Raw genomic sequence first — 12,933 nt, forward strand, 5'->3', positions numbered from 1 at the left:
CTGACTAAGAGGAGCAATCTATCAAATATATTATAATAGAAAAAAAATGTTACCTTTCCAAGTGGTACGGTTATATCAACTTCCTTTCCCAGAGGTAGAAAATTCAATGGAATAGTCCCTGATCCAACAACAGTACTGTGTTCTTCCAATTCAGGACTGACTCCATCCTGAAAACAGACACAACGTATTTCATATGGAAAGCGTATGTGTAAGCATCCTAAAAACTGAATGTGCAATGTGTTCCTCACCTGAAGGACTGTAATAGTTCTTTCCAGCTCCACATTCAATTCTGAGCACATCTGTTTGCCTATGTGAAAGACAAATGGGATCCCGCAGGCCTGATCGGAGCTCGGCTTGCATGGCTCACTTAACTGTTTCTCATAAGATCCAGGAAGTGAAAGCCTGAACTGACTGCTTTCTAAAATGACAATAAGAATTTAGAATATATACATATGATGGAGGGGAAAAAGCATGATCGACAGACTCCCAAAACAAGAAAGACATACAAAATTTATTCTGAGTAGCTTTCTTTATTGTAGACAGAAATCTTGCTAAACTAAAGCAATTCCTTGCATCATTAAAGATATAATCTAAGAATTTCTAGGGAGTAGTTATCTTGACCCTCTTTCTCTCAACCAAACAAACTTTCTCTAAACTTTGCTGTCTATTGGTTCTCTGGAATGCAGCCCCTCTCTTCAAAGGAGCAAATCTAAAGAAGGAAGAGCAAAATGACACACTCTCACTGTATATTATATAGATGAACTTAATCTCTGCTTAGTTGGTCACAGAATCATAGATGTATGAGTAGAAAGGGACATTGGGGATCACTTAATCCAACACTCTGCCCCATGTCTACCTTAATTAAGATGCACTCCTGAGACACATCATTTGGCCTTGGTTTAAATTTTTCCACTAAAGGTGGCATAGGTGTGCTATTCAGTGGTGGGTTTCAAAAGTTTTTACTGCCGGTTCTGTGGGCATGGCTTGGTGGGTGTGACATGCCTTGGTGGACATGGCAAGGGAAGGATATTGTAAAATCTCCATTTCCACCCCCTCCAGAGGAAGGTTACTGAAAAATCCCTCCAATTCAACTGGGACTCGGGAGACAGATAATAGATGAGGGTGGACCAGTCAGAGATGGTATTTACCGGATCTTTGAACTACTCAAAATTTTGGCTACCAGTTCTCTGAACTACTCAAAATTTCCACTACCGGTTCTCCAGAACTGGTCAGAACCTGCTGAAACCCACCTCTTGTGCTATTACCTAAAGATATATTTTCAATTGGGATTCAACAAGAGGTGGCTGGGAGATTTATGAGATTGCAGAAAAAAATCACCATGTTTGGAACTTCATATATTATATAATGTTAGCTCTCACAACACTGGGAATTTTTACATGACACAACTTAGCTGCTGGCCCGCCACTTTGCTGTTCTTGTAATTGTAAAATATTTTTTACATTCTACAATAGGTTACAAGTGAATTGTATTTATTTATTTATTGGATTTCTATGCTGTCCCTATCCGAAGTATTATGAAGTACTCATATATTTTTTTGCAAATTTTGCAATTTTTATTCAGAGTTCCCTGCAATCTGAATATTATTTCAAATAATATTCCTTCAGGGTAAAAAGATTGAGTAAGGGTTCCTGAGGCATTCTGTTATATTATACGTAACATTAATTCATAAAATGCATAACTGGCAAGTTATGAATTAAAATGCTCATTTTGTTTGAAATAAACGCAATTGTGTTTGAAGTAAACACAATTTAAATTTAATTAAAGCTAGGAGCTAATTCTGTCAATTAGCTTTTTTTTCTAAGAGTATTATAATCAAGAAAAAAAATGGAATCACACTTGTAAATTTTAAGGTTTTCTCTCAACTAAATGGATTACCATTTCTCTTCCATGTTTATATAGCATTTCATTAATTCCTAAATGGTGGACCAGGAGGTCTTCTAGTCCAACCTCCTGTTTAGGCAGGAAACCTACACTACTTCTGTTGTGGTTAGCTCTGGCCCAGCTCCTGCCCCAAGGACTGTGGATGTGAGGGAGACATCCACATGCTGCAGGCCTGTTTTGCCCCCGGTGGAATCTGTTGATGAAGGCTCCTCTGACCAAGAAGACATGAGTGACAGGGAGGAGGAGAGTGGGGCAGACAGCTCAGAAGGAGATCAATTATCTAGCTCCTCCTTGGATTCAGAACAAGAGTTAATGATACAGCCATGCATGCAGAGAGTGATGCATAGGCAACAACAACTGAGAGATTATTATCAAAGAAAATGAGGCCACCTGTGGTTGGGTGGGGCTGTGGTAATTAGTGAGGCTGCTATAAATAGCAGCCTGTGGGTTTAGCCATTGTGGAGGATTATCTGATCGTTGTGTTTCGTGACTGCTTTACTGACTTTGACTTTTTGTGTGCTGATTTTCCCTGCTTTGAAACTAAACCAGAGCAAAGTGTGTTTCACTTTGTGAAAGAAGGACTGTGAATTGCCTCACAGCTGCAAGCTAAGTATCACAGAACTGATAAGGGACTTGTATAAATTACCAGTTTGTTTGGAGACGAGTGCTCTTTGCTATACCAAAAGAGGGCTTAGTTTAAGTGAATTTTCATTATAAAGAACATTGTTTTGAATTTTCAAACGTGTGTGTGTCTGAAATTTGTACCTGTGAATTTTTGGGAGGATTCTACCAGAGAGCCCGACAGAACAACTTCAGGCAAAATCACAATCTCAAGCACATTAACCCTGAATGTATTATTGTTATTTTTGGTTTGTAATGATATGGTTCGCATGCCGTTAGGCACGTGGGCCGCTAGCTTTATCATCTGTATTCCCTCCCAGTCTCTTCCACTCACAGGCAGCAACTCTTTCCACTAGCCTATAGAAAGTTAAAATGTAATGGACGCAGTTTCAATCTACCTTTCTCCTCTCAGTCTCTTCCACTCACATTTATCAGAAAATTATGAGGAAAAGAAAAAAACAGACCTACCTTGTTCTCTCGTTTTTGTATTCTGACCATTGTTAATTCTCCCTTGCAAGTAAAGGCAAGGATAAGCCTGCATGGAAAGAAATAATCGGGAATGAATATGGGTTTTGGAAACTGGATCTCCATTCAATTAAGCTCTAGAATAATTAGTGCAGAAAAAATAGTTTGAATTGTCATGCTTGGGAATGCTTGGGAATAATTTGAATTGTCATGATTGGGAATGCCAAGTGAATGTGATCTTCCAACTAATTAACTAATTAGTTGGAATGGTTAACTAATTAATTATGTTTAAAGATCACTGAAAATAATAATGTAAATAATGTTTAATATTATCTTTTTTTTTTTTGCACTTCAAAAAAATATAACTATCAGGCACAGGTAACCCAATGCAATGTTTGGCATTTGGAAAAAGACTACTAAAATAACATTCACTTCAGAGAAAGGGATATTTACATCTGTGTCTGTATGAAATATAATTCAGTTTCTTGGAAAACTCATTTATAGAGCAATGGTTTTCACTTGGTTTTATGACAGTTCAGTCTGTTAAGAAGCTTAATGAGGATGCCATTCTAAGTGAACTGACTATTCAAATAAATCATATCCCAGAGTTTGTTTGTTTTTTTATTAGTACAGAAGTTTTCCAGAACAGACAAACCAATCTGAAGGAGCTTGTGTGGAGATATAAAAGAACTGGAGAAAATGTTTGTAATCAGTTTACTATTCTGTCATGCTTTATTATAACTGCAGGTTTTCCTTTGTTGATGACAATAAATATTCTTACTATGAATTTTACACATTTCAGAGCATTTGACAAATGATTTTAATAGCTGCAGAAGATGACGAATGCTTTGAGCTTGAGAAATATTCTACTGTCAAGATTACAACCCCTAACTTTACAATGGCACTACTCCAAATTTATTAAGAGACTTACCGCCAAGACCCCATTTGTGATAATTTCACCAGGAGGATCAGAACTATGAATATAAAAGTATTTTATGAACAGCAAGAAAATATTTTACTGTTACTTTTTGAGCTCTTTAATTTATATCTCAAGATTATGATAGTTGTTTCCCATGAATGATAACCCCATTAAGTCCCAGCCCCCATTAAGTCCCAGGATACATGAGAGAAAACTGCCATTCAAAATTCTAGTCTTTAATTTCCTACAGATGTTTTGCAATTAACAAGTTTTTTTTAAAAAAAATGCAAATATTGCATATTGAGGATCAGCAGAAACAAAACCTTAAGATTGTTTTCTATGAATGGACTAATCAGCTATTTATTTCTCATCTAAAAAACCCCAACATGACGGGGGGGAGATAAACAAGTCTCAATATCAATCCTATGGCGTTTCTTCAACACTCTGTGGCTTGCATTGGCTATCGATCAGTTTCCGGTCACAATTCAAAGTGTTGGTCATGACCTTTAAAGCCCTACATGGCATTGGACCAGATTACCTCCAGAACCGCCTGCTACCGCACGAATCCCAGTGATCAATTAGATCCCACAGAGTTGGCCTTCTCTGGGTCCCTTCGACTAAACAATGTCATTTGGCGGGCCCCAGGGGAAGAGCCTTCTCTAGGGCGGCGCCAGCCACTGTTTCCTGTAAACTGCGCGCCCCCCCCAAAATACCCCGCACGCGCCCTTTTCCATGGCGCGCTCCCCATCCCCCTGCCAGCCCGCAGGGGGGGCGGGGGCGGGGTGGTGCGGCAATAGGAGGAAAGGGAGCCGTGGCTGCCCCTGCCTCCCCAAGGTACCTCCGGCCAAACACGCCCCTGGCTTCTCAGCCCTTTTTTTTAACTAAGCCTGTACAGATCAGTCAGGATTTGCTTCACCAATCTATTTTGGCAAAGATCAGAAGAAAGCCAATTTATTTCAACAAGGTACCTTGGTTTGATATCTGGAGCTTCCTCTGTACAGAAACTGTTCCTATCCAATAAAATAACACATCTGTCTTTCTGTTTACAAGTATGGCATTACTTCACAATTCTATTTTATAACGGTTGTGTGTTTAAACACCTTCTGGGGGGAGGTGAACCACAGGAGACATGAAAAACCTCAACATTAATTATTCCTATTAATCTTTTAGATGCAAGGCATAAATGAATTCATTAGAGCACATCTCAATTTAGAACTCTAAGCTGCGTGACCAGAAAATACAACAATCCTTACCTTTTCTCCATAAAAAATTCTACATCCAATTCTTCCTTATCCTGGAGATAAATAGGTATCATATTACTATGTTTTATAAAACAACAACAACACACAACAACAATGATGATGATATTGGTAATAATAAATTAGATTAAAAGACAATATATAATGTTGAATATACAGTATTTGCATAATTTTCACAGGCTTCTCTGATCCAAACTTTAAAATAAATTTGATTAAATAAGTTTCAGTAAAAAAAAAAAAGCTAGCAGAAGTTTTATTTTTCTGGCAAATATATTGTGCAACATCAATTGCAAAGCTAATAAAAAGTGCAAGTCAACTTCACAAAGTAAAGAAGACGTTTTCAGTTTTATATTCCTTGAAAATTAAGTCAACCCAAAAGCTACCAACAATAGAGAAGTAGGCAGGGGGTTTTTTTTGGGGGGGGGGGGATTCTAGGCAGTGCTCCATAATTTCCAAATACTGTACTGCAAATGAACATCCAAATTGAGGGATCCCATTTGGTTCTCCAAGCATCAAAACTCATCAAAAATTATATTATTCAGCTATAGATTGCTTCCTGCAACAAGAGGAAGACAGCTAATGTGATGATTAAAATATTCATTAGTCATAGTCAATCTATTCAGAAGCAAAAGCAAGTTTAAACCTGACTTTTTAATGCACTGAGCAACAAAAAAAACCAAAAATCCCTAACCTCTTTTAGCTTAAAAGTGTTTTTCAGTGAATGGCCGGCCTGAATCCCTGTAACATCAAACACGACAGAAGTAAGCTCATCACTTAGTAGAACATCTTCATCAAATAGTCTCAGTTCAAGGGTGTTCTAAAAAAAAAACCAGAGGACAAAAGGTAACAAGTAAAGAAATCTGCATTAAGAACAGTATAGTATGATGCCCCAGGGGGAGGGAAGCAAAATGTTTTGAGTTTTCAAAATATACAAATTGCCAGTTTTACATACACCGTCATAGATTTAGGTTTTTTAATAGAACATATTTTAATATGCCATCCCACTCCACAGGTACAGAATTTGATAAGTAGGAGTGGATAAAAATAAGAAAATAATTAAATCATAATTGTTGCATTTCTGCATTATAGGTCATGCTTAAAAGTAGGCAAGCTTTCCTAACTGTCTAGCAAGCTGATTATCTGCAATAGGGTACCATATGTTTAAAGAGTTGAAGTAGGCAAGTCATCCTTTGGAAAATGTTTTGCTTTTTCTGTTTTGTGGCAAAAATTAAAGTCTTAAGTTAATTGATTCTATAATGATATTCTATAATGCTATCAGAATGTGAACCTAAGTGTGTGTTAAATAACTTTTCTGTTAATTTTTTTTTCTAAAAGACACAATATGCTATAAATTATTCTCCCTTCTTTATTTATTTATTTATTTATTATTTATTATTATTTAGGTGGATTTGCACTTAGACTTAATTTAAAGTTGAAATTATTAAACCACTAAAAAATGGTAAAACAGTGTGTCTAACACAGGATTAATTTTGATGTGATAAACAGCCCAAATTCTTATTCTGATTCTTTCTTCTGCTTTTAAGAATAGCCTTGACCTATTAAGAATAGCTGACTTATTTATAATGGCTCATGACATGCACCAAGAGTAACTTTGTACAAGAAAAACAAATGTGAGAAACAGTCAGAGGAGTGTAACTGGAGTTTCCTGATACAGTGGTACCTCTACCTACGAATGCCTCTACTTATGAACCTTTCTAGCTAAGAACTGGGTGTTCAAGATTTTTTTGCCTCTTCTCAAGAACCATTTTCCACTTACAAATCCAAGCATCCGAAACTGTAACCAGAAAAGGCAGGGAGAAGCCTCCATGGAGCCTTTCTAGGAATCTCCTGGGAGGAAATCAGGCCAGAAAAGGCGGGGAGAAGCCTCCGTGGGGCCTGTCTAGGAATCTCCTGGGAGGAAACAGGGCCTCCCCTCTCCCTGTGGTTTCCCCAATCGCACACATTATTTGCTTTTACATTGATTCCTATGGAAAAAATTGCTCCTTCTTACAAACTTTTCTACTTAAGAACCTGGTCACGGAATGAATTAAGTTCGTAAGTAGTAGTAGTACCACTGTATATGATTTTCTTTTGTTTTTGTTTCCAAAATTATAAGTTTTTTCCTTCTATTTATTGTTGGAATCCTTTACTTTGATTGCATCGTGTATCCTGTACTGAAAAGTTTCATTCCATTCTGGATCACTGGAGTTGTCAATAACTCGAGTTCGGTAAATAACAGGCGTTGCAGATGGCAGGTGCAATTCCACATAACAGTCAGCTTTGGACACTAAATAAAAAGGACAGATATGAACAGGATTGTTAAATTAGGAAAGTCATCTACTTTTACATTTGGTCCTCCCTAATTTGTACAGACAGTCAAACCTCATTTTAAATAACTTTCAGCCACATTCTATTTGCAAATGATATTTAAGTAGATGGTGATTCAATTCTCATTAATTTCTATATACATTTGTCTGAATTTTGTCCAATTTAGATTAAAACTTAGTTCTGGAATCCTGTAAGGTTATCTTTTCCTGGAACTAGAAGGTAACTCTACTTCACTTTTGCTTCTAGTGAACCTTACAGTATCTTGTATTTCTCTTCAGCTGTATTCTACTGACAATAGAAAGTATTTATCCTTAATTAAGCATTGATTACATTAATTTTACTCATTCACTCATAATTGTAGGTCCCTGCTTTTGTTACTGCTTTTCACTAGTATTAAACTTGTTTTTATGCTTTCTATATACAGTAATACCTCATGATACGAACTTAATTGGTGCAAGGAGGAGGTTCGTAAGACGAAAGGTTCGTAAGACGAAACATTGTTTCCCATAGGAAACAATGTAAAGTCAATTAATCCGTGCAACCAAAAAAAACCCCGCAAAAAAACGGCTTTCGGCGACTGCTGAGAAGCCGCGCGGCTGTTTTAAAAGGTGACAGCCGGCCTGGGGGGCTTCCCAGCACCCCCCCGAACCCGGGTTCGGGGTTCGGGGGGGTGCTGGCAAGCCCCCCAGGCCGGCTGCGACCTTTTAAAACAGCCGCGCCACTTCCCAGCTGTCTCCTGAAGCCGAACGCCAAAGCCGAACTTCCGCGTTCGGCTTCAGGAGACAGCTGGGAAGCGGCGCAGCTGTTTTAAAAGGTCGCAGGCGGCCTGGGGGGCTTGCCAGCACCCCCCCGAACTCAGGTTCGGGGTTCTGGGGGTGCTGGGAAGCCCCCCAGGCCGGCTGCGACCTTTTAAAACAGCCGTGCTGCTTCCCAGCTGTCTCCTGAAGCCGAACGCCAAAGCCGAACTTCCGTGTTCGGCTTCGGGAGACAGCTGGGAAGTGGCGCGGCTGTTTTAAAAGGTGACAGCCGGGCTGGGGGGCTTCCCAGCAACCTCCCGAACCGAACCCGGGGTTCAGAAAAATTTTGCCTCTTCTTACGAACTTTGTTCGAGTTACGAACCGGCGTTCGGGAGGCTTCTGGGAAGCCCCGCCGCCCGGCTGTCACCTTTTAAAACCGCCGCGCGGCTTCCCAGCAGTCTCCGAACGCCGGTTCGTAACTCGAAAAAAGTTCGTAAGAAGAGGCAAAATTTTTCTGAACCCCGGATTCGTATCACGAGTTGTTCGCAAGACGAGGGGTTCGTATCTTGAGGTACCACTGTATTCTAAGCCACGGTGAGTAACTTCTTAATAGATAGAATGGAAAAATTGAGTATTTTCTTAAATATTTAAAATATATTATTTGAAATTCTCATGTTTACTAATCAAATATAAATACTGTCTCATACAGCAACTCTACTGTTACAGCCAAAAAATCTATTTATCATTCATTCACCATGGGTTATACTGAGCATCAGAAAAAGGCATGTTTAAGTAATCAAACTTATATAAAGCACATTTACTTCCCCGCCCCCTCTTTATACCGATTCACTTTATTCTGTATTTACATACATTTTTGCTGTGTTTAAATGTCAGATTATTATTACAGGAAAAGGCATAGCTTTAAAAAGTTTCTAAAAAGTGTACAATGTGTGAACATCCTAAAAGAAAAGGAACACCATAGCCATCCTCTCATCATCATTTGGTGGGTGGTGGAATTCTCTGTATAAGGGACAGGACTCACAGAAAGAGTTATGACATAGCACAGGGGTAGGCAAAGTAGGGTCTTCTATGACATATGGACTTCAACTCCCAGAATTCCTGAGATAGCATGATTGGCTCAGGAATTCTGGGAGTTGAAGTCCACAAGTCATAGAAGACCCTACTTTGCCTACCCCTGGCCAAGCACTTCTTTTTGAAAGATAAACATAAAGATCGCTGTGAGCCAGGCTGACCCTTGGTGATTACACCATATTCATGTTCCAGACTAAGTTTAGGGGAGAATAACCATGCTTATTCCTGTACATGGTATCTGACATCCTTCATGTCCAACCAATTATCAGACTATAAATGCTCCCCTATTCCTATACTACACTTCAAATCACACACCAAAAGAAAGCTTTCAGGGCAAGTATAGACTACACAAAAAATAAAATAAAAAAATAAACAGGGAGACAGTTTGGTTGCAGTGGTTAAGGCATGAAGCAAGAAACTGAGAGACTGTGAGTTCTAATTCTGCCTTAACCACAAAGCCAGCTGAGGGATCTTGGGCCATTCACTTTCTCTCAGTCTTTGGAAGTAGGCAGTGGCAAACCATTTTTGAACACCTTGTCAAAAACAGTGTAGGAATTAGCAGATACAATTGCCAGGAAATTCAAAACTGATTCAAAGACACACACACACACACACACACACACCATGGTACACCTCTTAATCCTTCTTTTAAAAGCTTTGACTTTTCCTGAGGTCACACAACAGCTGTGAAATCCCAGGAAAATACTTATCCCTTACTATTGGATATGATTAGGACTACTGATTAAAGGAACTGTTCATCCCTGATCACAGTTGACTTTCTATTAAATATATAAAGCTGCATCCAAATAAGAAATTAAACGTCTCCAGATACTTACACAAATCTGTTCCTTTAATGTTCCTGGCTCTGAGGACTTTTACTGTGAGATTGTAATAGGGGTACTTTTCACGCTGCAAAAATAATTCATCCAAATATTAACATGCTATATCTGGTGACCTTAATTATCTACTGACCTCTCCGTAGAAAATAACACACATGGGTTTATATGCAATATCAACCCCCTGCTATTTTTACCTAACACCATCCAAAGTTTAAACACATGCCGAGCAGAAATAGATCAAGTGGGGACATATCCTTCAAAGGTTTCTAAAATCCACATTTAAATTCCCAGGCAAGGAAATTTATATGGCATATTGCAATAGTCATGAACAGGGCTTGGATTTATTCATGGCCATGCATTCATAAATTTACTTTCCTGTCAATAATTCTGTTTATATTTTACCATACCTATTTTACTCATTTCAAGACTTTGCTTAAGCAGGTAGAAATCCTTCCAGATTTAAGTAATCCCTTCCACCCCCATAAAGATAAGATAGCTGGACCACACTGATATCAGGATGGGGCATTTTGAAAAACTCAGTGGCAAACCACTCCTATACTGCTATTAAGAAAACTTCAAGGATTCTTCCATTCATGCAGCCATTGAAAGTCAATCTTAACCTAAGAGACACTTTGTCATGTATATACTGTTTAGTTACAATTATGATCACTCAATCATTTTATCGAAATAACACTGAACGCTGCCAGATACTGTTGATGGAAATCTTCCTATTGTTTTTGTAATGTAACACGTATATGTTCCTGGAAAAAAGATAAGCCTTTTTATTCCAATTTCATGTTTCAATTACATCCCCTGTACTGGGAATAACAAATAAACCAGGGGGCCCTTTCGGTGCCTGGTTATCTATTGAGAAGAATGGCCAGCAAAAATTTATGGTGGAATCTGCTTTAAAAATTATTGTCTAGTAATAGCTTTCATTGAAGTCAGCATTAAAAAAAAGGAAATCTGTACTAAACATTATGAATTATGAAGCTGCCCAATTTATCTAACAAAAACTGTGCTGGACACATAAGGAAGTATTCAAAATACACCGACTGTAAATTATGAACAAGTGGAGTCTGTAGAAGAGTCAAAGTCAGGTTTGGACACGCTGACTTCAACAGAAGTCAGTGTGCAACTTATATCAGATGTAATTCTTCAAAAGTATTTCTAAATTCTGAAGAGGTAATCTTTAGACGCGAAGATTACACCTGTTCAACTAAAAGAAGCAGCCATCTCTTTGAGGTGAAGAGTTTATGGCTCACCTAAAATGGGGAGGGGGATCAGCCCAATTTCTTGAAGTCTCAACCTTCCAGCAAAGATAAAAAGTGAGTTCATGCAAAGCAGGAAGGCAAATTGAGCCCAGCTTTTAAAAAAAAATTCTCCTGGATTTTTTAAAAAGCCTTTGCTTGCTCCTAAAGGCTTATTGCCTTTCTCTCAAGTTACCTCAGTTTTATCCTAGTCCTTCAACTTAAAAAAAAAAAAGCTAAGGAGAGGGAGGGAGGGAGGGACGGAGGGAGAAAAATGGGGGGAGGTGGAAGGGGAGGCAGGGGGGAGGAAGGAAAGGGGAAGGGAAGGGGGAAGGGAGAGAGAGGGAGGGAGGGAAGGAGGGAGGGGGGAAAGGAAAGAAAGGAAGGAAGGGAGGGAGGGAGGAAAGGGGAAGGGAAGGGGGAAGGGAAAGGGAGGGAGGGAGGAAGGAGGGAGGGAGGGAAGGAGGGAGGGGGGAAAGGAAGGGTGAAAGAAAGGAAGATAGAAAGATAGAAAGAAAGAAAGAAAGAAAGAAAGAAAGAAAGAAAGAAAGAAAGAAAGAAAGAAAGAAAGAAAGAAAGAACCTGACGCGGCTGCCCAATTTCTGAAGCCCGTGCGCGGACTTCTGCTTGGGAAAAGCCGCCCGTCGCATTACCCGCCAGTGATAGAAGCCAGTTTCTTTCCTTTTCTTCCCTTCGAGGAGGGCTGCGGCCACGAGGGGCAACATTCGGGGCGGTAGCCGGCCCAACAGCGTTTGGCGGAACATGACGAGAGTCGGACGGTCGCCTCAGTCTTCGGCACCTGGCGTCTCTCGAGCCAATTCGCGGCCAAGGACTCCAGGCGCGGGCGGAGAGGCCGTGTGTGTGTGTGTATGGAATGCAGGGGGACGTGGTTTCGAGCAGAGCAAGTGCGCGTCCGCGTTGGCTGGCTGGCTGGGCTTCAGCGGCAGAGACTGAGAAACGGGACGGGGCGGGAGACCCCTTCCGCTTTCTTTCCTCTCGGGTAAAGCTTGTTCTTCCAGAGTTTGGGCAGCCCCGGGGTTTTTACCTTTGCTGCAAAAGAGCCGCCTCCCCGGAAGTTTGGGTTCGTGAGGGCCGTGGCACAATAATCCAAGAGGGCAGGAGGGTTGCAAGGCGTTTATCGTGCGTACATACACGCGCAAATGCCCGTACTGAAATAAGAATGTCTTTATTTATTTATTTATTTATTTATTCATTTCTTTACTTTACTTTACTTTTCCGAAGTGCCCGGATCAACAGGTTCTGTACCATGGCTAGGCAACGCACCCATGAACAAAATCACAGCATTCCCCAATCCTCGTTAAAAAGAAAACTGAATTGGAAATTAGAATATTTCATGTTGTGATATAATAATATTGAGGAATTATTCAATTATATATTATAGTATTATAATATTTATTTAAATTACTTAAATTATAATTCAATAATTTCCTTCAACTTTAAAAAAAGCTAAGGGGGGAAGGGAGGGAGGGAAAGAAGGAAGAGGGAAGGGGAGGGGAGAGG

At 39.6% G+C, this 12,933-nt stretch overlaps 1 protein-coding gene across 1 annotated transcript in view; it reads right to left on the reverse strand.

Moving 5' to 3' along the window:
* The window catches only part of LOC139170429 (cytosolic phospholipase A2 zeta-like), a 32,730-nt gene extending 20,455 nt beyond the window's left edge, over positions 1-12,275 (reverse strand). Inside the window, 9 exon segments of the mRNA XM_070757661.1 lie at positions 54-167; positions 249-418; positions 2,992-3,058; positions 3,920-3,962; positions 5,161-5,201; positions 5,858-5,983; positions 7,317-7,453; positions 10,160-10,232; positions 12,066-12,275. Of these exon segments, the coding sequence (XP_070613762.1) occupies positions 54-167; positions 249-418; positions 2,992-3,058; positions 3,920-3,962; positions 5,161-5,201; positions 5,858-5,983; positions 7,317-7,453; positions 10,160-10,232; positions 12,066-12,176 (882 nt within the window). The 5' untranslated portion in view covers positions 12,177-12,275.
* Between the last annotated feature and the right edge of the window lie 658 nt (positions 12,276-12,933).

The sequence above is a fragment of the Erythrolamprus reginae genome, chromosome 1, assembly GCF_031021105.1.
Source record: "Erythrolamprus reginae isolate rEryReg1 chromosome 1, rEryReg1.hap1, whole genome shotgun sequence".
In the NCBI taxonomy this organism is placed as follows: domain Eukaryota; kingdom Metazoa; phylum Chordata; class Lepidosauria; order Squamata; family Dipsadidae; genus Erythrolamprus; species Erythrolamprus reginae.